This window comes from Orcinus orca, chromosome 5, assembly GCF_937001465.1.
Source record: "Orcinus orca chromosome 5, mOrcOrc1.1, whole genome shotgun sequence".
Lineage (NCBI taxonomy): Eukaryota > Metazoa > Chordata > Mammalia > Artiodactyla > Delphinidae > Orcinus > Orcinus orca.
This window is the reverse complement of record NC_064563.1, coordinates 77,807,434-77,829,318: the sequence shown is the minus strand read 5'-3', so window position 1 is coordinate 77,829,318 and position 21,885 is coordinate 77,807,434. Positions and strand designations below refer to the sequence as shown.

Here is a 21,885-nt window from a genome sequence, read left to right as displayed (position 1 = left end):
ATGTATGTAAAATGCTTAGCTCAGTTCCTAAGCTCAATAAAGGGCACTCTGCACTGCCTGTTATCTTGGTCTTTACAAGGTCCTGAGATGCCAGATTGCTGCCTGACAAGGGCAGCAATCCTTGTGACTACGTCCTTATTATGGCAGAAGCTCTGTTTGCTGCTGTTTTTACTGTTATCCACGCCCTTCCCAGATCTCCACTGCTACCCCTAGGCCATCATAGCACCTTCTGCCTGGACTCCCGCAGCCAGCTCCTAACTAGTTTTGGTTTCACCCTTGCCCCCTTCCAATCCATTTCCCTCCATGGTGTCCAGAGCAACCATTCCAAAGTTCAGATCTGATCACATCCCTCCTTTACCTAAAACCCCTTACTGTCTGCTCATTTTAGTTCCTTAAAATCCACAATCCATTCCACGGCTTACAAGGCCCTACATCATCTGGACCTGTCTACCTCTTTCAAGTCCTCCAAAGGGTCAAGCTCTTTCCTTACTCTGCACATCTTCCCCTGCCTGGTTCATGCTCCCTTTCCCTCCTCCACTGCCCCCCCCCACTACTCTCCCCAACCCCACCAATTTCCACCTCACTTACTACTTAACCTTCAGGTCTCAGCTCACGTGTCCGGCACTTCCTCAGAGAGGCCTTGGTGGACTTACTAATCCAAATGAAGTTTCCCTATTTTACTCTCATCATAATACTTGTTCAACATAACACCACATTTGCAGTTGGGAATTTTTCTGTAATTATTTCATGTCTCTCTGCATACTAGGTCTTAGCTCCAGGAGGCTGGGCCCCATCTGTTCCATTCTTCACTGTGTTCACACAGCACTGCCTAGAACAATGTCAGGCGCATAGGAGACACTCCTTAAATAGTTGTTTAACTAACAAATGTATGAATGAATGAATGAATGAATGAACGAACGAACGAATATCTCAGCACGAGGTGTGGGTGCTTCTGTTCATCCTCCACCAATGAGCAGGGCTGGATTATAGAGCTTGTGTACCACAATGCAAATGCAGTGACCGAGGAGTCAGGGGACCTGCCTTCTAGGCCCAGCTTCCCTATTTACAGGCTGTGCGGCCTCACACAAGCTTGGGAGGCTGGAACCATGACTTCGTCATCCTTGTGTCCAGAGCATTTGGCATGAGTGGAAATTCAGCAAGTGAATGAATAACTCCACACTCTTTCCTGTTCTGAATTCCTCCAAACCCACTGTCAAACTCCAACTGCAATTTTAGTCGGGGACATCTGTATAGAGCGGAGATGTATTTGCAGACCTTAAAAATGCACACTAGGAGAACCGAGCTGCCTACCGCAAAGCCAGCACCCTCCGTAGGAGCCTGGCCACGACTGTGGAGGCCTCATGTGCAAACACAGACGCCCAGTTCCTGGGGCTGCTTTGGAGTCTCATGGAAAATGTTGAGTATTTAAACCTCTATGAAATGCCAACAAATTGAGTCCATTTCAACTGAACTCTTCAGTGCTGTGCTGGGGACAGGGACACAACAGTGACTAAGTATTTGTTGCCATGAATTCAGCCTGGTGGAAGGTGAAAGGTTGGAAGTAGGAGGAGAGATGGCTGGAAAGTCCTCGGTCCTGGCCTTGGGAGAGGTGGCTGGGTGGCTGCATCTCTGAAGCATTCAGCAGCACCACGAAACCAGAGAACAGACACGGTAGCAAACTGCTTGTTTGAGCACGTAAAAGGCCGACCGCTTCTTGGCCTCTCCTGGCAATGGAGACGTAAATCACTGGTGTGTCAAACCCTGCCAGGACAGCCTCTGCCTCCGGAGCCCAGAAACCGAGGGTGTGGAGGAGATTGCCACACAAGGAAGCGTGCATCCGCGATGTCAGGGAGTGGGGCCTCTGCCCCACGGTGGAGCTGGCATCAGTTCATGCAAGATGCCACATTCTGAATAAACCGAGCAGACACTTGCAAACCCACAGGAAGATCGGGGGTGGCTTTTTAGAGCTCAAAGATCCTTGGATGAATGGGAATGCCCCCGAGCCAACAGAGGTGCCCTCTCCACTCTGCCTCCATCATCCTCCTGCCCCAGCTTCCCAGCTCTGAAATGCAGTGGTCCCAAAATATTGCCATTTGCAGCAACATGAATGTATCTAGACAGCATCATACTAAGTGAAGTAAGTCAGGCAGAGAAAGACAAATATCATAGGATGTCACTTATATGCGGGATCTAAAAAATAATACAAATGGATCTGTATACAAGATAGAAATAGACTCACAGATGTAGAAAACAAACTTATGGTTACCAAAGGGGAAAGGAGGGGCAGGGATAAATTAGGAGTATGGGGTTAATAGATACGCACTACTGTACATAAAATAGATATATAAGGATCTACTGTATGGCACATGAAGCTGTATTCAATATCTTGTAATAACCTATAATGGAAAAGAATCTGAAGGTGTACACCTGAAACTAACACAATATTGTAAATCAACTATAGTTTAATACATTGTAAAATAAAATAAAATTTAAAAGATAACATGCAGGGGTCCGTCAAACAAGATATCATGGATCTTCTACTTTGTACTAGATATTACTTTATTTAATCTTCACCACAACCCTGTGAAATAGCTTCTTTCCACTTCACTAATTTTGCCAATGAAGACACCAAGTTAAAGTTTTTTCTCTCACAAATTCTGGGCTGGTAAGAGGCAATTTTGACATGGGGTCTCCTGGTTTGAACTTCCTGCTTTTTGCCATACATTTTGCAAGCCATTGACTTAAATTTGATTGATTTTCCTGTTCAGGGACTTTCTCCTTTTGGAAGCCCACAAGCCCAGGGAGGGTTTCCTGGGGTGGGGGGCAGACAGCCTGTGGAGGGCTTGGGTGCCATTGGTGGCAAGTTGGGTGGGCCTCCCCTAAACCAACAGACAGATTAGAGGTTCTCGGAGAGAAGGGAAGCAGGAGAGCCCTCCCTGGGGCCCTCTGTGGCCGTGCATCTCCACCGTCCTGCACTTGCTACAGTCCCATCACCTCCCAGTGGCTGTGCAGGGCAGTGGCCCCTCGGTTACTGGGCCACTGATAGTATGGGAGACTGAGGCTTATTTTACCGCATTTTCTTGACAGAGGGCGTGGAATCAGGGTTGCCAGGCTTCCTTCTAGGCCATTCCTGCCGGGAGCCACCTGTAGGAACCAAGTCTCCTCTGGCTCCCTGTCCAGTCCACCTCTGTCCACCCTTCTCTTCCCCTTTCCCCTTCAGGATCCGGGGCTTTTTCCTAAGGAAGCCCTTACACTACAGCACCTTCATGGAAACCCCAGGGTTTCTCCCTTCAACCTGGGGTGAAGGCTCAGACACCTGCTCCAAGGATGACCCAGGCCTGGGTGAGGGTGCTGGCAGCAACGTGGAAGCAGACCCTGGGTTCAAATATAGGCAGGTCACTCGTGAGTCCCCTTCAGGGAGCCAAGGGAATGGGACAGACCAGTTCCCACTTTCCCAGAACTCCCCACCCCGGCAGACGTGGGGCACCCACTGCCTGTCCAGCAGAGACTACTTTCCCTCCAAGGTCCTCTGGATGCTCAATCACAGGCCTGCGGCACCACCTCCCATCCCACTCCCCCTCCTTTCCTGACCCTGCTCCATCCTGTGCCCTTTCGCAATGCACAGGACTCGGTTCCAGGGCACCCTGCGCGGCTTCAGAGCCATCGTGGGGACTCCCTTCCAACTTCAAGGTCCTCCTCTCGCCCACACCCCATTGCTCCCCACCTGCCTTCCCCTGCCCACTCCCACCCCAGTCCTTGCCCGTTAAGAACTTAGCAATCCAGGGGCCATGCCATCCTTTTTCCATAGGGGAACGGAGGCCTGGAGAGAGATACAATAGGACCTGGTAATGGGACCAGATCACTTAGCAGCAGAGCCAAGACTGGACCCAAGGTTCCTAAATCCAAGCCCCCTTCTCCCCATTGCCCATGGTCATGACTCCTACAGACACCACTTAGTTTACCCCCAGGAACAGACCCTGTGGGGCTGGCAACAGAAGGTTCCGAAGGCTCCTTCCGGCCTCTGTTTCCTCACTGTGTGATGAGTAGGGAGGATGAGGGGCTTTGGGTGTGAGGGTGGTGTAGATGGTGGGCGTTCCGTTTGGTCTTAGCCAAGCCCTTAAACATTTCAAGGAAGGTGGAATCTTCCACATCCTTGGCATTGTGCCTCTTACTATCTGTAAGAGAATGTGTTCCTCTGACCCACTGTGTGAGAAATGATTCCTTGGGTGAAGGCTTCCCCGGGCCTGCTGAGGAGGGGAGGGAGCTGTGATTATATCTTTGGTTTGGGCTCCTGACCCCTCACCGTCTCCTGGCCCCAGAAACTTTCAGAAGACTCAGACACCCAGAAATACAGAATGAAACCTGGCCCTGGGGCCAGGGGGGCAGCTTGGAAGGTAGTGAGGAAGGGACAGGGGACCCAGGGGGAGCTTCCCCAAAAGGCCTTAGTTCCAGCTCTAGTTGCAGCTCCAGATAGAGGCGGGCAGGCAGGGTGTAGAGGAGACCAAGGCCAACGCCAGGGCTATGAGCCCTGCCCTGGGGGCATTAGCCCAAGAGGAAGCTTTTAAACCCAAGTTCAGAGGCAAGAAGCCAACTGCCTGTCTCAGCTGCCCGTCTCAGCTGCCCTTTTGTCCTGCCTTTTTTCTCCAAGCCAGTCGCTTCTTTTCTCCCCTGGTCCTTCCTTTCTATCCTGCCTGTCTCCTCCGATTCCCTCCTCTCTCTGGATCTACTTTGCTTTGATTCATCTGTTTCTCACCTGTCTTTTCCTCTGACTCTATATCTTTCTGCAAGTTTTTCTTCTGGGTGTTATCCAGCTTTCCTGTTTTTCTGTGTCATTCCTTCTCAACTCTCTCTCCCTTTTTCTACAGTTCTGCCTACCTGTCTCTTTCCACAAAATAAGCCCTGGTTCCCCCAGTGAGTTTCCCCAAACCAGGACACTCCCCCATCTCCCTGCTTCTCTCTGTCTCTACATCCTCCTTCCTCGGTCTCTTTAGCGTTCTCCCTCTCTCTCCCCTATATTGTCCCATCTCTATCCATTCACCTCTCTCTACCTCTCTGTCTCTCTACCCATGACAGACCGCAGCTCCTCGGATGGGATCGGCGACGTCAGCCACCCTGTCCCCAGAATGCTGCCCCAGATGCATCACTTACCCAGGAGCACTGGCCCAAGGATGCAGGAACACAAGCAGCTCAGGAACACCCAGGGGACCCTCCTGCAGTGGACACCCCTCATGGCTCCAGAGAGAGTCCTTCACGCTCCCCTGGGAAAGCTCCTCAGCACAGAAGTGGTAGTGCAAGTAGCAGAGGTGAACCTGTCCCCACTGGCTGCTGGCCTTAAACAGGTGTATTTCCCTGAGGGGCCAGAGTACCAGGGGAAGCGGACAAAAGAAGGTGGGGCCCCTGCCAATCATCCTTGACCCATCTTTCCTTTCCTCAATCTCCACCCCCTTCCCCCACCAGGAAAAAATAAAAAATATAAACAGGCTGCTCTGTTCCTAGTCAGCCTGGGCCAAGTAGGGGGAGGGATGGGAGGGGCATGTAGGGGAATAGAAACCACGACACACGGAAATGAGGGCCCCCCGTCCTGCCTGGTGTCCTGGGCTGCCCCTTTCTTGCCGGCGTTTCGGACTGCCACAGCGGGAGCAGCCGGGTCATTTCAGGAGGAAGGGCAGGGCAGAATGGGGAAGAGAGGGGCTAAGAGGGAGTGAGTTTGGGGCTGTATGAATAGGAGAGTGAAACTTGAGGAGACCCTAAGAAATATGGCAAGTGGGGGGAACAATGTGGGGTGAGAGGTGGGAATCAGAAATACCCCCCCACCCCGTATGCTACTTGTGGGATGGAGGACTGGGCTCGGAATATCTGCTCAGTGCTAGGCACAGGGTAGACCCTCACCAAATGGTGAATTTCGTCTTTCCAGGACAGGACGCAGCAGAACCAGGGTCCAGAAAGCCCAAGGCAACCTGGGAAAGCTGCTTGAGAGATCTGGGCTGGGTAGTGTGGTAGAGAGTAGAACCTGGGGAGAAGGAATTGTGAGCCCATGAGGAAGTAGGGGCTGCTCCTGGAGACCTTGGAGACCAGTGCACCCCATTTTGACTTCTTGGGACTCACAAGCATAACCAAGAAGGGACAGGAACGCCAAACTGAGCGTGTCAGGCAGAGTTTGAAGGGGAAAGAAGGTAGCCGGTATAGTTCTGCAAAGGACAGCAACAGCGATGTTCCCCCACCCTTTGCCACGGTGTGAACCCCTACTTCCCTGGTTTCTCCAGACTTCATTCCCTGAGTGTGGGGTCTGTGGAGTGACTGGTCCCCAGGCAGGGAGCTCAGGCTCTCACTGCACAGCCTAGGATGAGGAATCGGCATTTCTACGTTCCCAGGCAGAAACCTGGAGACATCCAAAGACGAGTGGATGGCTACACTGTGGCGCCGTCTCAGAGGACCAGGAAGGCTCCACCACCTTGTCGGCTACTTGCTTTCTGAAGCTGAAATCCCAATTACAGCCAAAGCCCAAAGGCTGGACTTTCCAGTTATAGTGCAACTACTTCAGAGAAGTAGCATGGTCCCCCCAACAGTCCCACCTCTGTATGGATCCATTGATCCCATTCTTTCCCAGGAGAAGGAAACCCATAAGGGTAAAGAATTTTAAGCATAGAGCAGTGGGACAGGATACGAGGAAGATATCACTGGAAAAAATGTACATAGACGCCAAGGCCAACCTGGTCTCTTAATCAGTTTTTCTGTGTCAGTTCCTGCTCATGAGTTCTTTCTATTAACTTGCTATGTGTTTCGTTTGGTGACATTTACTGGACTACAGTTTCCTATTTAGAAGAGAAAAAAGCATTCCAGGTTAGACCAAAGTAAGAGTTGGACATCTTGTCGACCTAGCACAGCAAACCTCCCACTTTCCAATGCAAGGGACACTGGAGGCGCAGAGTGTTCTCCAGAAGCTACTGTGGTGGCCAAGACTCCAACTGGGCTCAGGATACCTGAACTTGAATCCCAGCTCTGCCACCCAAGGCAAGTCACAGCCTCTTTGAGACTTATTTTCCTCATCTATAAAATAAGGATAATATGTCAAAGAAAAAACAGAGCTGGACGGGTAGTTAAAGCATAAAAACAGATTTTATTCAGGACTCTTGCAATGTGAGAAAAGGGACCTCAGTATAGACCCAGGCTCAACTCCAAATATAGCATAAGCAAGTGGGAATTTATAGCCAAGAAGCAGGGTAAGGGTCAGTGGATAGAAAATTACTAAGAAAAAACATCAGGGGTGAGCGGATTCTGGCTAAACCAACCTAACAGGACTTTTGGCCGAAGACAGGCCAGGGTGATCAGACATCACCTTGGAGGGATGGAGGAGGATGAAGCGCCTGATCAGACATTGAGAGTTCCAGATATTGAGGATGGGACACTCTTGCTAAACTGACTTGGCAGGGCTCTTGCTAAAACCGGATTTTACAGGGAAGTGCACAGACGGGCCTAGAAGGAAGTTTAGGAGCCTGACTAAAGTTCAGTCAAACAAAAGTCTTTGTCAAATAACACCTACCCAAAAGGTTGTGAAAATAAAATGAGCTCAAACATGTAAAAGTGCTTTATAGTTGTGAAGACACCTGTAGAGGGCACTTGGCCTCTCGTTTCATCCTGACACCAACCCTGAAGGTAGAAACAAGTGAGGGAAGCAGGGCATGAAGAGGAGTCTGGAGAAGAATTCCAGGCTCATTTGCATACTGAGGTCTTTCTTGCGTCCCTTTTGGGTTTTAGGATGTTGGCACGTGTGAATCTAATTCATCTTCTTCCTGCCTGCCTCCAGTTCCCTTCCCATTTCCCTTTGAGTCCAGCTACCTCTTGGCTTGCCCATTTTCCAGGGTTGGTGTGCTTCTGGGTCTCTATGACAAATGCCCCTCTTTATCTGTTTGTCCTTCCTTCTCCCCTCCCGAGGCGTCTGATGGGGACAGAGAGGGGTGAGTGAGAAGGGAAAAGATGAGTAGATTCCCAGAGGTCTGTCTGATGGAGACCTCCTAGACCTGCAGACTGCTGGGCGTTCTCGGGGGCAAGAATCTGAAACCAAATTGAGGTTGATATTCCATGGGGGGCCAGAGAGTTCAGTCTTGACTTGGGGTATCAGTAAATTGGAGCAAGGATAAGATTATGACATTTCCACGTGGAAGGAAGATACAGATGTGGCTTGAATAGACTCAGCCTGGGTTCTGGGCAGCGTGTCAAGATCTTTAACGGAGACTTCTCTCCTAGGCTACCCAAAGTGGGAGACTCTCATCTTGGGATGGGGTTAAAATTGCTTACCTCCATATAATTTATGCCCTGATAGACCCTCATGCTGCTAATAAAGTTACTCCTGGCCAGCCTTAAAACACTTAGATTGAGATGGGGCAGGAAGTCAGATATGTATTCATCCTGATTCATTCAATCTTAAGACTTGAACTAGAGTGCCAGGCCCTGTGTATGTCCCCGTAACCCTGCAAGGTACACATCACCATCCCCACCTCACATCTGAGAAAACTGACGTTCAGGGAAATGAACACGCACTCTCATCATGACTGAGTCACGGTCCGGGTTGTGTGATCAGGTGCAACTGGGGAATGCTAACTGTCCTGAATCACTCCTGCCCAGGTCACACGGGGAAGTCGCAAAGCTGGAATTCAAGCCTAGGTCTGCCTGGCTCCAAAGCCAAAGAATGGAATTAACATGCCCTGAGCGCTTATCCTCTGCTGGTGGGGGCTTATATGCTGAACGGTTATTTTCCCAAGGTAGACGCAGAGATACGCCTTTAAGAATGGATACACTGTTGGCTGCAAGGAGAGTGGTTAGTTGGTAGCGCCAGCTGTCAGCTCCTTCAGGTGCACCTCAACTTTCAAGCCAGGAGCACTCCCTTCTCATGGTGACCCTCAGGTCAATGACTGAGCAAGGCAGTGGTGCAAGGACTTGGCTAGTTCCAGTCCCACAGGATTCCTTTAAGAGGCAGTCTGCGCCCCAGAGAATCCCACAGCACCTGTAGGGACTTCGTGGCTTTGTCAGCTGTGCTGGCTCCCGCCCAATCCTGCCTCCTGCCTTTTCCTTTCACAGGTGTTATTCCCAATAAACTTTTCCATTTCACTCCATCTCAGCGTTTGCTTCCAGCAGGACCCAACCTGAGACACTCACTTAAAAGAGGATGACCATTTTACGATATAAAGACTGACCATCTGAGCTGGGTTTCAAACCCAAATCTGCACAACTCCAAGTTCTCTGACCACTGCTCTCTACTCAACAGTCCAGCAAGGGGAGGGGGTGGTGGTTATGGTCTTGGTGGGCGTGGCTCCTGCTACACAGAGGAGGGGGAGATCTGCTTGCGAGGGCAAGATTCCCAGGCTGCAAAAGATACAGACCAATGGGATTGATGCCGGTTGGGGCGGGGGCTCCCCCGTGGCTGGACCCGCCACGGGAGTGTGCTATGTGTTGGTGTCAGGCCACTGTGGATGAGGGAGCCGAGGTGACAAAGGGCAAGCTCTGCTCGTGAGATCTTGGCTCCCAGGCCATGGTGGAAGCCAGGGCCCTGGTGTTTGGGCCACACAAAGGCCTCTGTAATTCTCCCAGGATTGGACTTCAAGGCCCTTTCTCTAAAAGTGCCCTGCGTTCTCACACCAGTTAGTTCATTTCTCATTTTCCCTCTGCGGCGGAGGGGGACTAATGCCTCCCCAAGCAACACCTTCCAGGCCTGGGGTACCCAAGAAGGAGGCTCCGTGCTGAGTGCCTGGGCAGGGGTGAAGGCGTAGACTTGAGGCCCAGGAGTCTAAATTTATCCATTCACTCAACTTGAAGGAGAAGAAAACTCAGTCCTGGAAGTTAGCAACAGTGCTCAGTCAAAAAGCCAGCACCTAGGAGCTCAGATTCACTATCTGTGACCTACGGGTAGGCTTCCCTTCTCAAATTCTGAAAGAAAAAAAGAGTCTGAACATAATTTTAGAACCAGAAGAACCTTGGCAATCATGGAGTCCACACTGCTCATTCTGCCATGGAAGAGGTGCCGGCCCACAGAAAAGGGAGTGTCCCAAGTCACACGGTTGTTCAGCGGCAGATGCGGGCTTGCACCCATGGTTCCAGTGTTCATTCTGCTCTGCGCTCTTCCTCCCATGGTTATTAGGTTGTCTTGTGCACTCCTAGAACCCCAGTCAGACCCGCCTCTAGCCTAAACCTCTGTCCACAAGCAATGCTCAGTAAGGGCTGTCATGATGAGGCCTCCTGCCCTCTCAGACAGGGCGGCCAGCAGAGACTTCCAACACAGGGTTCTGACAGAGAGCCCAGCCCAGGCCTTAAAGAGTTTTTTCAAATAAAGTTTACCATCGCTGTTGTTTTCCCCTTATGAAAGTAATACATTCTCACGATAGCAGATATGGAAAATATTTAAAACTAGAGAGGAGAAAAACATCATCAGTACGTTTGAAAAACCCCTCTTAATACACTGATAGATTTCTAGCTACTTCTCCAGGAATAGCTCATATACATAGTTTTAATCTATCACATCATAGATAAATTTGGATTCTACTTTACCACATAACTTTAAACGTAAACATTTCCTCTCATTGTTATGAAACACTTCATGCACACATTTTTAAAGTCAGCATAATGTTCCATTGAGTGGACTGCCATATAATTTATTTAATTAAGTTGGACACGGGCTATTTACTTGTCCCTATTACAAGCAGTGCAGAGATGATTTCCTATTTAAGCTCATTTCCTTAAGCTAGAATCAAGACTGGTATGTTTTGATACACTGCTCTGATCTTCCTTCTCCTACAGCAGGAAGTCAGTGAACATGAATTAGCTAAGTCTACAGTGTGTGAGCGAATTCTCAGACACTTGGGGTCTAATGCTGACAGTCTAACGGTAGAGGCAAAACCAACAGTAAAATGAGATCATTAGTGAGATGAGCTAAAATCATGGTTGGATTAAGGACTCTGCAGGTGGATTGGGAAACAGGTGGAGTCCCTCAAGGATGGCTTCCTGGGTGGGCTCCCAGCCCTGATCCAGGACCAGCTGCCAGGCCTCTTATTTGAAGAACTGAGACTTGATACATAGCGCAGGTGATATTCTAGAGAAAGTAATCCAGAAGGAATTTGAAAGAGGATGGGGTGGGGGAATTTAACCAGAGGATCAGAGAAGAAGAAAATGGAAATAGTCCTGGAGCAAAACCTAGCTGGGAAGTGAGGTCCTCTCCTTCTTCCCCAGCTCCCTGGGGAGAGGAACTAGCTGAAGCTGGAGGGGTTGGCCAAGGGGAGGGAAGGGGAGCAGAGCCAAGGAGTCCCAGCAAGCCCTGCTCCCCAGGATACAGCAGAGGCAACAAAACTCAGGGTCAGCCTGGCACTCCAACAGCCCTGTTATTCTGTGAACCTGTGTGCCAGGCACTGTGCCCAGCACAGGGGATGCTGAGATGAATAAGATATAGCCCCTGCCGTCACAGGGTCACAATCTAGAGGGATCTAGACATGGGGGTAGGGGCATTTACTGATGGGCCCTCTGGGTGTGCGGTCCTGAGGGCTGGGTGTATGTTGAGCAATGGAACAGACTCACTGAGGGCAGTCCAAGAGGATCTCTCTCCTATTAGTTTCCCAGGGCTGCCGTAACAAAGTACCACAAATGTGGTGGCTTAAAACAACAGAAATGTATTCTCTCCCAGCTCTGGAGGCCGGAAATCCTAAATCGAGTTGTTGGCAAAAGCACACTCCCTCCAAAGGCTCCGGGGAAGAGTCCATCCTCGTCTTCTCTACCAGTTGGTGGTTGATGGCATCCTTGGCATTTCTTGGCTTGCAGCTCCGCCACTCCAGTCTCTGCCTCCGTCACCACATGGCCATCTTCCCACTGTGTGTCTTTGTCTCTTTTCTCTTCTTATAAGGACAAAAGTCATTGGAGTACTGCCCACACTAATCCAGTATGACCTCAGTTTAACTTAGCTGATGACATCAGTGAAGACTGTATTTCCAAATATGGTCACATTCTGAGGCGACATGAGTTTGGGGGGACACTCATCCAGCCCAATAAAATCTCTTCGAAGAAAGCTTGCGAAGGGTACTTGTGGGTCGTTACGGTAGAGGACAGGTGGCCTCCTCAGGGAAGCCCGGCAGGTGAGCCCACTTCCCCCCGGGCTGGCCCTGGAAAGATATACTGGTATATATAATTTATACTTATCGTATTAGCCTAATTTAAGTGTGAGATTGGCTTTCTAAAAATACTTTGAAAGCTTTCATGTCTGTTATTGCCTGGAGAGCCCCTGAATGTCTGATCGCTTTTAACAGTCCTGGGCAGCCAAACCCCAAACCCCTGGTCCCTATGAGATAGTTAGGCCACCGCCCTTGGTTAGTTTGCCCCTCTGCCAAGAGCAGGCACACACCTGCAAGGACCTGGCTTTCAGAGGCCCCCCCACCCCCCCACCCCATGCCATCGGAGTAAAGATCACTGTACTTTGCCTAAAGGATTAAGAACATGAAACTCATGGTTTGTTGGGCCTATCACACTGGGCTATCACGCTAGGGCCCATCACAAAAGGCTGCTCCTTTTGGCACTCCTTATCCAAGGGCAAGGAGAGACCATTGCAGGGATTTAAGCAGGGGTGACATGATCCAACTTTTGGTTCAAAAAATGGAAATCAAGTTGTGAAAGAGCGAGACTAGATGAGAGAGGAGGCCTCATAGAATAGCCCAGGCAAGAGATGATGGTGTACGGAGAAGTACAGTGGCAGAGAGGTGGAGAAATGCTTGGTTGGAGAAAGGTTTCAGAGATAGAACCCACAAGGCTTGATGGGAGAGGGTCATTCTTCTGCTCCACTTTGAGCCACAGGAAGGAGGATGGTGCCAGTAACTGAGAAAGGGAACATCAGTGGAGTAGTAAGTTGGAGGCATGGAGGGAGGTTGCAGGAGGGAAAGACATGAGTCTCTTCTCGGTAGGGTCACCACGTTGTTTCTGTCCCGAGCAGCACACATTTGAAAATGAAAGGAGGCACCATTGGAGCAACTGGGACAACAACTTAAACTGAGCCTGTACCTGGCAAATCAGACCTACAGTCATTCATTCGAGTTTGGGGATGTATTGAGGTTGGAGGTATTGATGAGATACTCAAGTGAAGCTATCAAGGTGACAACAGATATATGCATCTGAGTTTAGGTGAGATTTTTGACCAGAGGGTTTTCTACCAGTAAAACAATTAAGGGAGTTGTTTCTTTCCAATTGCTTTATGGTATTTAATTAAAACCCATTTTATGACTCTTGTCACTATAGATGTCAAAATAAACTGGAAGCAAAGGAAAAAAAAAAAATGAAGAACATGAAACCCAAATCCTTATTCTTTGGTTAGAGCCTCTCCTTCCTTCCCCACCAGCCCTCGGCAAGAATGAGAGGCAAAATCAAAATTCACTGGTGCTTTTATCCATATCCGTGAGTCTGCGTTTCTGTATAAATGACCAACACATTAAAAACAAACAAACAAAAAACAACGACTTCTTGTTCCCTTCTCAGGACCTAAAGTACAGCCTTTCATCAGATGAGTACAGCCCGTGAGGAAGGCAAGGAGAAAATGCGGAGGCCAGAGGGGAGAGCTGAGCAAATTTACAGGTTTGATTCAGGCATCCAGGCCAGACCCTGAACTACCGAACCATGGGAAAGGGCTGCTGTGGGCAGAGTCCCCAGAACACGGGAAGATGGTCGTTCTGACTGAGGCAGATCAGGAGTCCAGCCCCTGCGGATGCAGCCCAGGTGTGGGCGTGGAAGGAGTGGTAATAAGAGCAAATGAGGCAGTGAAACCAGGGCTCCTACAAGGTGTTAGCCGTTTGGTGCTGCCAGCTTGCATGGCACTATGAGAAACGTGGCAAGTCCTCGCAGCTGACTCACCCAAATTTCCTGGAATGTAGGTGAAACCCTTTGGGTACCTGACTGGAATCCAGAATGACTGTCCTGAGTGAGGGAAGCCTCGGAAAGGAGGGAAATTGCAGAGAAGGGCCTGAGGGACATGCCAGGAGCCTGCTTTGCAAGGAGCAGCATCTCCCAGCTTGCCGTGTTGGGAGGCGAGGGTTAGGAGGGGGACTTTGTGCAGAAGGCACCTGTGTTTGGGGGTTCCCTTGGGTGGGTGTTTCTGTTTTCTACCTGGGATGGAGGACTTTTAGTTCCTGGAGGGGAGGGAGAGAGGGAAGGTAGGTGGGAACCAGGGTGTGAAAGTCATCATCTCTGGGAGGAGGGGCTTTCTACAGGAACAGCATTGGCCAGAGGCTCCCGGCTTCCCTCCGGTGTCCGAAGATTCTTTGAGACCTCAGACCCTTCCTCACTGGCTTTGCCACCATCTCCCACCCCCAATCAGGAAGCTCTGACCAAGCTTCCAGGTGGCCTACACCTGCTTGCTAAGGAGGAAGTCCTCCCTCAAGTTGCCCCCAGGGATTCCTGCCCTGGCTCCCTTCTCCCTGCAGCTGTCTTTTCCATTTTCAACTCTACCTGGCGGGTCCTCACAGTGCCTCAGGGTTTGAATGAAGCTTATTCATCAGGTCTTTGCTGAGGCTCTTTCCCAGGCAAACCTTAGCCTCCTTGCCTGCCGTCCTGCTCAGTCAGGTGTTTCCCAGGTGCCCAGTGCCCCGGCCTGGCCCCTCCTCCTGGTCTCTCCTGGACTGGCCTGCACAGTTTCATGGATTCAGGTAGAAGACAGAGACAAAGGGCTTTATTACTCAAGGAGCAGCAAGTAGCCTGAACTTCATGTTCACATTGGCTTCCCTTGCCCACAAAGTCCTACTGGGCAGCGCAGAGGTAGGCCCAAGCGGATGCTGGGACACAATGGATTTGTATCATAGCTGAGGAACCCTGACCTTAGAAAACACCAATCTTTTTAAGGGGCTGCAAGAAAACCTGCCCAACCTTTCCCCCAAGGTAGACGTTATCTTTATTATATCGGATGGCAAACAAATTAGCATTCTGTCCCAGAGGGAGACACTATCTCTCTCTTCCAAGGCTGTTCACACTTTATAAACATCCTTGAAAAGATAGTGGAGAACAAAAGGCTGTCAGTACCTCTGCTCCCGAGACTTGCAGAAACAGGAGAGATCAAAGGGGAATTGTCTCCGGACATCCGACACCAGGAAAACCCAAGTCCAGCTGGCCCAGCTTGTTGGCTCTTTCCCCTACCTTGGGTTTACTAGGGCGACTCATTCAAGTGCCAGGTACTCCCTTCCCCCAGGTCTCCACGCCCAGCACAGTGCCTGACCCCTGATGATTCTCAATAAATGTTTGTAAAATGGATAAATAAATGGCTGGGTCTTTATAGAATTTCTGCTTTACAGTGTGAAAATAGCTTAAACATTAAAGAAACCACAATAGGAATGACAACTAACATTTATCAAGTACTTGCTACGTGCTAGCATAGTCAGTTCTATTACAACCAGAGCTGGCTTCATGGGTGTGTCTCTGTGCAGGCAGACAGGACCTCAGGATTAGGAGGGCACCGAGCTTGGTTTAATGCTCTGCTGCCATCATCTTGAAATTCTTAGTTTTTATTTACAAGGGGGCCCACATTTTCATTTTGCATTGGATCCCACATATTATGTAGCTGGTCCTGGCTATAGTCTGCACATGTGTTACTAAAATTCACAGCGCTCTGCAAAATCGTGGAATAAAAATCACAGGGCTTATGGGGAAAATGAGGTTGGGGCACAACACTCAAAAACTTTGTCAGTGACACGTAAAAAATACACCTAGTTGGGCTTCCCTGGTGGCGCAGTGGTTGAGAGTCCGCCTGCCGATGCAGGGGACACGGGTTCGTGCCCCGGTCCGGGAGGATCCCACATGCCGTGGAGCGGCTGGGCCTGTGAGCCATGGCCGCTGAGCCTGCGCGTCCGGAGCCTGTGCTCCGCAACGGGAGAGGCCACAGCAGTGAGAGGCCCGTGTACCGCAAAAAAAAAAAAAAAAAAAAAAAAAAAACTTAAAAAAATACACCTAGTTAAAATGCTAGCATGGCTTTACACATTGAATGGTTAAGAAGTTCATCAGGACAATGATAAGTATGGTACTTTACCTCAAGAAAGACCTGAAGCTGGCTTCTGGATGTGGGTGTTGGAAGGGATGTTGGCTCCTGGACATGGGTGGCTGCGTGTTATGGTGGACGGTCGAGGGTATCAGTTATGCGATTACCAGATGTGGAAGGGTATGGTGAACTGAGGTAGCTGGAGATGTCTGGGGTGTGGCCGTGTGTGTTTCTTGTATTCCCAGGCGGCTTGGTTCATCTGGGTGAAGATTTCTGCTTTCACCTAGTGTTTCCCAAAGATGAAATCATTCATCAGCAAATGTGAAATTTGCAGTAGGTTCAGATTGTTCCCTCATGTATCAATTGCACTGGAACAAATTAGTATGTCTGAGACAATCATTATAGCAGACCCGACTGTCCTGTTTTAACGTTTACAGGTACTTACCCATAAAGCCTTCACAGTTCTAACCCGGGAGGTGGTTACTGGGAGAGATTCCCATGAGGGAGTGGTGAGGACTCAGCCTACATGAGGGGCATGGCGGACCTCACAGAGTCTGCCCTCCTGTATACCACATGCTAAATTCTCAAGCTCCCCAGAGAATCCGTAAACAATGAAAACTGCTGCCTTCCAAGGCCCAGCCAGCCTGCTCAGGGCTGATTGCCTAAATGGGCCTCTCACCTAGCCACCCACTTATCAACTGACAAAGAAAATCTAAAAAGAAAATCACAGTTCCCAGAAAATTTTTTCCTCTCCTGCCTTTTAAAAATCCTGTTTTGCTTTTGTTCATTACCAACAGCCTATTTGCTATCCTGCCTCTTATATGTAAATAAATTACTTGCATGCAGATAACTAACTGTCTCTGAGCAACTCAGAGGCTAAGTAACTTGTCCAGGATTTTGCAGCTAACAGGGGCCAGAGCCAGAGTTAGAACACAGGTCTGTCTCTCTCCACAGCTTTTCACTCTTGCTACTTAACCTCCTCCAACAGTGAAAGCATCTGTAGTTTGAAAGAGAGTGTGCTGGTGGAGTGGTCAGGGCTGGAAAGGCAGATGGAGGTTGGGGGCTTGCGAGAGGCCCGATCCCAGACAGGAATTGCTGTGCCCGGCCCAAGAGACAGGGCTTCGAAGGCCTTTCCACCCTGGAATCTTCCCGACAAGCCCATCAGGGACAGGGGTGAGGACACCAGGCGGAGTGCAGGCTAACCCCCCTCTGTCCCATGTGGAGCAGAGTCGGGGTGACAGGGCTTTGTGCCCAGGAAGGAGAGTGGGGCCTGAATCCCCAGCGTGGCTGCAGTTTGGGATTATAGGGAATATCCACAGTTGCCTTTTCTCCCATGACCCTTCTGTTTAACTATATGGTCATAACCTGACTGTGACCTGGAGAGTGGCGGAAAAAAAATGAGATTGGAAAATGAGATAACCCTCGCCAACCATATAGAGTATTTGCTTATCTACATCTGTAGTGTGCATGGTGGGGAGGGAAGAGGCAGAGGGGGCAGTGAAGAAAGAAGAATCACATGCAAAGTCCAAACATTTCAAATACATTTGGCAATATTTTAAAAGAAGGTTAACCTGTATGTAAAACAAAAAGCATAAGTCAACTTGAAAAACAATTTTAAATAACTAAAGAAAAATATTTGCAACATATTTGCAAGATATCCTTAATATATAAACATAATATTTATATGTTTATATATATATATTTACTGTTTATATATTAAATATCATATATTATTATTACAAAGTAATAATAATACTTTAAAATAAAATAAAGATGGGAGCAAAGGACATGAATAAATAAAGAAATACACAGAGGTTTTCAATCCCACTAGTATTTAAAGAAATGTACAATCAAAACAAGATACCATTTTTTTAAAAAAATCACATTTGTAAAGATTTCAAATTAATGACAATAGCCAGGATTGATGAGCGTATGGAGAAGCTCACATTCATAATTGCTCTTGGGATTATAAAATCGTATATTTCTGGACAGTAATTTGTTAATATATAATGAAAATCTTAAGATTTTACTTCTACTCTTCAAAATTCACTTCTAGGAATTTATCCAAATGAAATTACAGGCCAAGTATACTAAGACATACGTACATAGCAAAAACTGTGCCTAATTGATGACAACTAGAATTTGGTTAAGTTCTTATGATGCATTAGTACAATAAAATATAATGCATTCATTAAAAATAATCTTGTGGAAGAATATACAGCAATCAGGGAAAAAATAAAACAGTGTGCAGTAAAACGTTCACAAAATCGTTTATGCCATGTTATCGCAAAAGTTTTTTAAAGAGCTATATACAACGAGAAAAAAAAAGAAAGACTTAGGGCTTCCCTGGTGGCGCAGTGGTTGGGAGTCTGCCTGCCGATGTAGGGGATGCGGGTTCGTGCCCCAGTCCGGGAGGATCCCACGTGCCGCGGAGCTGCTGGGCCAGTGAGCCGTGGCCGCTGAGCCTGCACATCCGGAGCCTGTGCTCCGCAGCGAGAGGGGCCGCAGCAGTGAGAGGCCTGGTTACTGCAAAAAAAAAAAAAAAATAGACTTGGAATAAAATATACCCCAATATTAACATTGGCATTCTCTGATTAGTCAGTGACATTCATTCTTTTTGCTTTTTGGTATAGTCAACACTAAGCACTCTTTTATAAGAAAAGAGTAAATGTTTTGTGAGTTTTTAAAATGAAGATTTACCTTCCTAAATGAGTTTTTCTCATCTGACTATTCACAGGAGTTTGAATTCCTTGAGAAGACAGACAGCCACAGAGTCCCAGACCTGATAGGGCCTTGGGGCCAACTAGCGTGACGCATTCCCCTGGCCTGTGCTGAGCACCAGGCAGTAGGGGCTCATGCGAACAGAGTGGGTCAGCAGTAGCATTTTAGAAAACTCTCTGTGCATGTGTAGAGGAGGACTGCAGCATGAACTATATTCTTATATGGGTTGTAGTTGGAAAAAAAAAGTTTGAGACCCTACTCTACAGTAGCCCCACCAGGCACTGCCCAGCCCTGGCTGAGCCCTTCTAGTGATGGGAAACTTTTGTGCTGGTGTTTGACAGTACAAACTGTTAGACAGATTTCCTTATATTTAATGAGTCCTGGCTTCTCATCATGCCCGATCAGCCCCCAACTCCCTCCTCCAGGGCAGCACTTCAGACGTTTGAAGGCAGCCACCAAGTCTCGCTGAGTCCAGGCCTGCCTCCCCACCCCTTCAACTCCTTGACCACCCCCACTCCCAGATCTGAGGCTCTTGCCTCCCCTGTCTCTTCCTAAGTCATCCTCTCCCCGCCCCCGGTCCATTAAAGTGTCACACACACGCCCATGACCCTCCCCCAAGACTGAAGCCATCATACCAGGCCATTTTGCTCATTAATGAATCCACAGATTCATTCGATATCATTAAGGGAGCACCCACTGTGTGCCCAGCTCTGTGCTGGGTGCAGGGGAGACCCCCAGAGAAAAAGAAAGACCCGGCAGATGCCTCACGCCCGGTCCCAGGGTCGCAGCTCTAGCCGCAGCCTGGGTCGGTCCCTCCAGCACCCAGGCTCCAGGCCGCCCCGGTCTCCTCGCCCGGCCCGAAACAGCCCGTGAAGACGGTGGACCGCAAGCAACTGGTGCAGAAGCCCGGCTGGTGGAGCAGGCGGAACGCTAGGACTACAGGGCCGCGGCCACGAAGAACGTGACAGAGCTGAAGCAGCCAGTGTCTAGTGAAGAAGGAAACCTTCTCTCTGTGGCCTGCAAGAGTGTAGCTGGGGCACGCCGTTCTTCCTGGAGGGTCATTAGTAGCGCTGAGCAGAAGATATCTGCAGAGGGTAACGAGAAGGTAGACATGGTGCGTGCTTACCGTGAAAAAATAGACAAGGAGCTGGTGTGTTAGGATGAGCTGAGCCTGCTGGATAAATACCCAATCAAGAATTGCCAGGACAGCCAGTATGAGAGCAAAGTGTTCTACCTGAATATGAAAAGGGACTATTACTGCTACCTGGCCAAAGTCACCACTGGAGAGAAGAGGGCAACCTTTGAGGAGTCATCTGAGAAGACATGTAGCAAAGCCCATGAGGTCAGCAAAGAGCACACGCAGCCCACTCACCCCATTAGATTAGGCCTGGCCCTCAACTACTGCGTTTTCTACTATGAGATCCGGAATGCCACAGAGCAAGCCTGCCACTTGGCCAAGACAACTTTCAATGGCGCCATTGCCAAGCTTGACACTGTCAGTGGAGACTCCTACAGGGACTCCATGCTCATCATGCAGCTCCTCGCGACAACCTAACGCTCTGGACAAGTGATCAGCTAGACGACGCCGGAGGAGAAGGAAGCAATTAAGGCCCCCAGGTGGACTGGCAGCGCACGCTGATGCTACTACTGCAATCTTTATTTATTTATTTTTTTGGTGTGAGCTGGGGATCGTGTTGGAGAGGGAAAGAGAGGGGTGACGGGATGACCTTCTTAAGGAGAAACCCACGACCTGTCCTGACTTTGACATTTTTGCCAAAATACCACTTGTGGAAAGGCAGACTAGCTGTGCTGGTATTGGAACAGCAGCCTCACACTGGCATATGGACAGTTCTGTAGATTAATGCAAGTGGAGCTGTCTTTAACTTGTTGCTAGAAAATAGGGTTTTTTTTTGTTTGTTTGTTTGTTTTCTTATTAGTCATCAATTTTATACACATCAGTGTATACATGTCAATCCCAATCACTCAATTCATCACACCCCCACCCCCACCCCTCGGCCTCTTTTCCCCCTTGGTGTCCATACGTTTGTTCTCTACATCTGTGTCTCAATTTCTGCCCTGAAAACCGGTTCATCTGTACCACTTTTCTAGGTTCCACATATATGCGTTAATATACGATATTTGTTTTTCTCTTTCTGACTTACTTCACTCTGCATGACAGTCTCTAGATCCATCCACATCTCAACAAATGACCCAATTTCGTTCCTTTTTTATGGTTGAATAATATTCCATTGTATATATGCGCCACATCTTCTTTACCCATTCGTCTGTTGATGGGCATTTAAGTTGCTTCCATGACCAGGCTATTGTAAATACTGCTGCAATGAACATTGGAGTGCATGTGTCTTTTTGAATTGTCTATCTTTCTGTGAATGTGGTTTTTGTTCCACAGGCTGCAGGATTGTAGTTCTTTTTGCTTCTGCTGTCTGTCCTCTGGTGGATGAGACTATCTAAGAGGCTTGTGCACGTTTCCTGATGGTAGGGACTGGTGGTGCATAGAGCTGGGGAAAATAGGGTTTTAAGATGAAAAGAAAACTTAAGTGGAATGGCCCTCCTTCAATAAGTTCTGTGGTTCCAGTAAGCATTTTTATCTTTAAGAGATATGCTCTTGTCTTTTAAGTTTTGGGTACTTTCTGTCTCATCTGTTTTAGCTGTGCATTTTTTTTCAGTGTGTATGCTACCAGACATGGAATAGTTTAAATCCCAAGCTGATAGACTTAAAACATAAGGTATATTTATTCTTATGGTTTAGGCCTTGCCTGTTTTCAGAAGTTTCTGATTAGTTGACAGCATTAACACTAAATTGCAGTTTACAGTATTTCTGCATTACAGCCATATGTAACATCAAGCCATTGATTGTGTATTTTTCTTCATTTTGGCTTTTACATCCTTAGTTAGCCTATCCAGGTTGGTTTTGCAGTTATCTATCTCCTAGGCGAAAAGGCTTGACCGAGGAGAGTCAACGCTACTTTAGGTTTTGGTTAATAGGTGCTTGGCAGGTGGCTGTGGGATTTTTGTCCTTCTTTATTCTTAACTTAAATCCACCACAAAAATTACGAATCACTTTAACAGAAACACTAAACACCACAAAAATAGAAAAAATTCAGGTTTGTATCTCATTGACTGTGTTGATATTTTCAGAGACATCCTGAGTTTTAAGCTGCCAC

At 48.5% G+C, this 21,885-nt stretch overlaps 1 protein-coding gene and 1 pseudogene across 1 annotated transcript in view; one reads left to right on the top strand and one right to left on the bottom strand.

Moving 5' to 3' along the window:
* The window catches only part of MUC4 (mucin 4, cell surface associated), a 47,796-nt gene extending 42,566 nt beyond the window's left edge, over positions 1–5,230 (bottom strand). The window contains exon 1 of the mRNA XM_049710085.1: positions 5,149–5,230. Within this exon, the coding sequence (XP_049566042.1) occupies positions 5,149–5,230 (82 nt within the window). The remainder of the gene's footprint in view (positions 1–5,148) is intronic.
* A 10,880-nt stretch (positions 5,231–16,110) lies between these two features.
* On the top strand, positions 16,111–20,308 carry LOC101288247 (14-3-3 protein gamma-like; annotated as a pseudogene).
* The last annotated feature ends 1,577 nt before the right edge of the window (positions 20,309–21,885 follow it).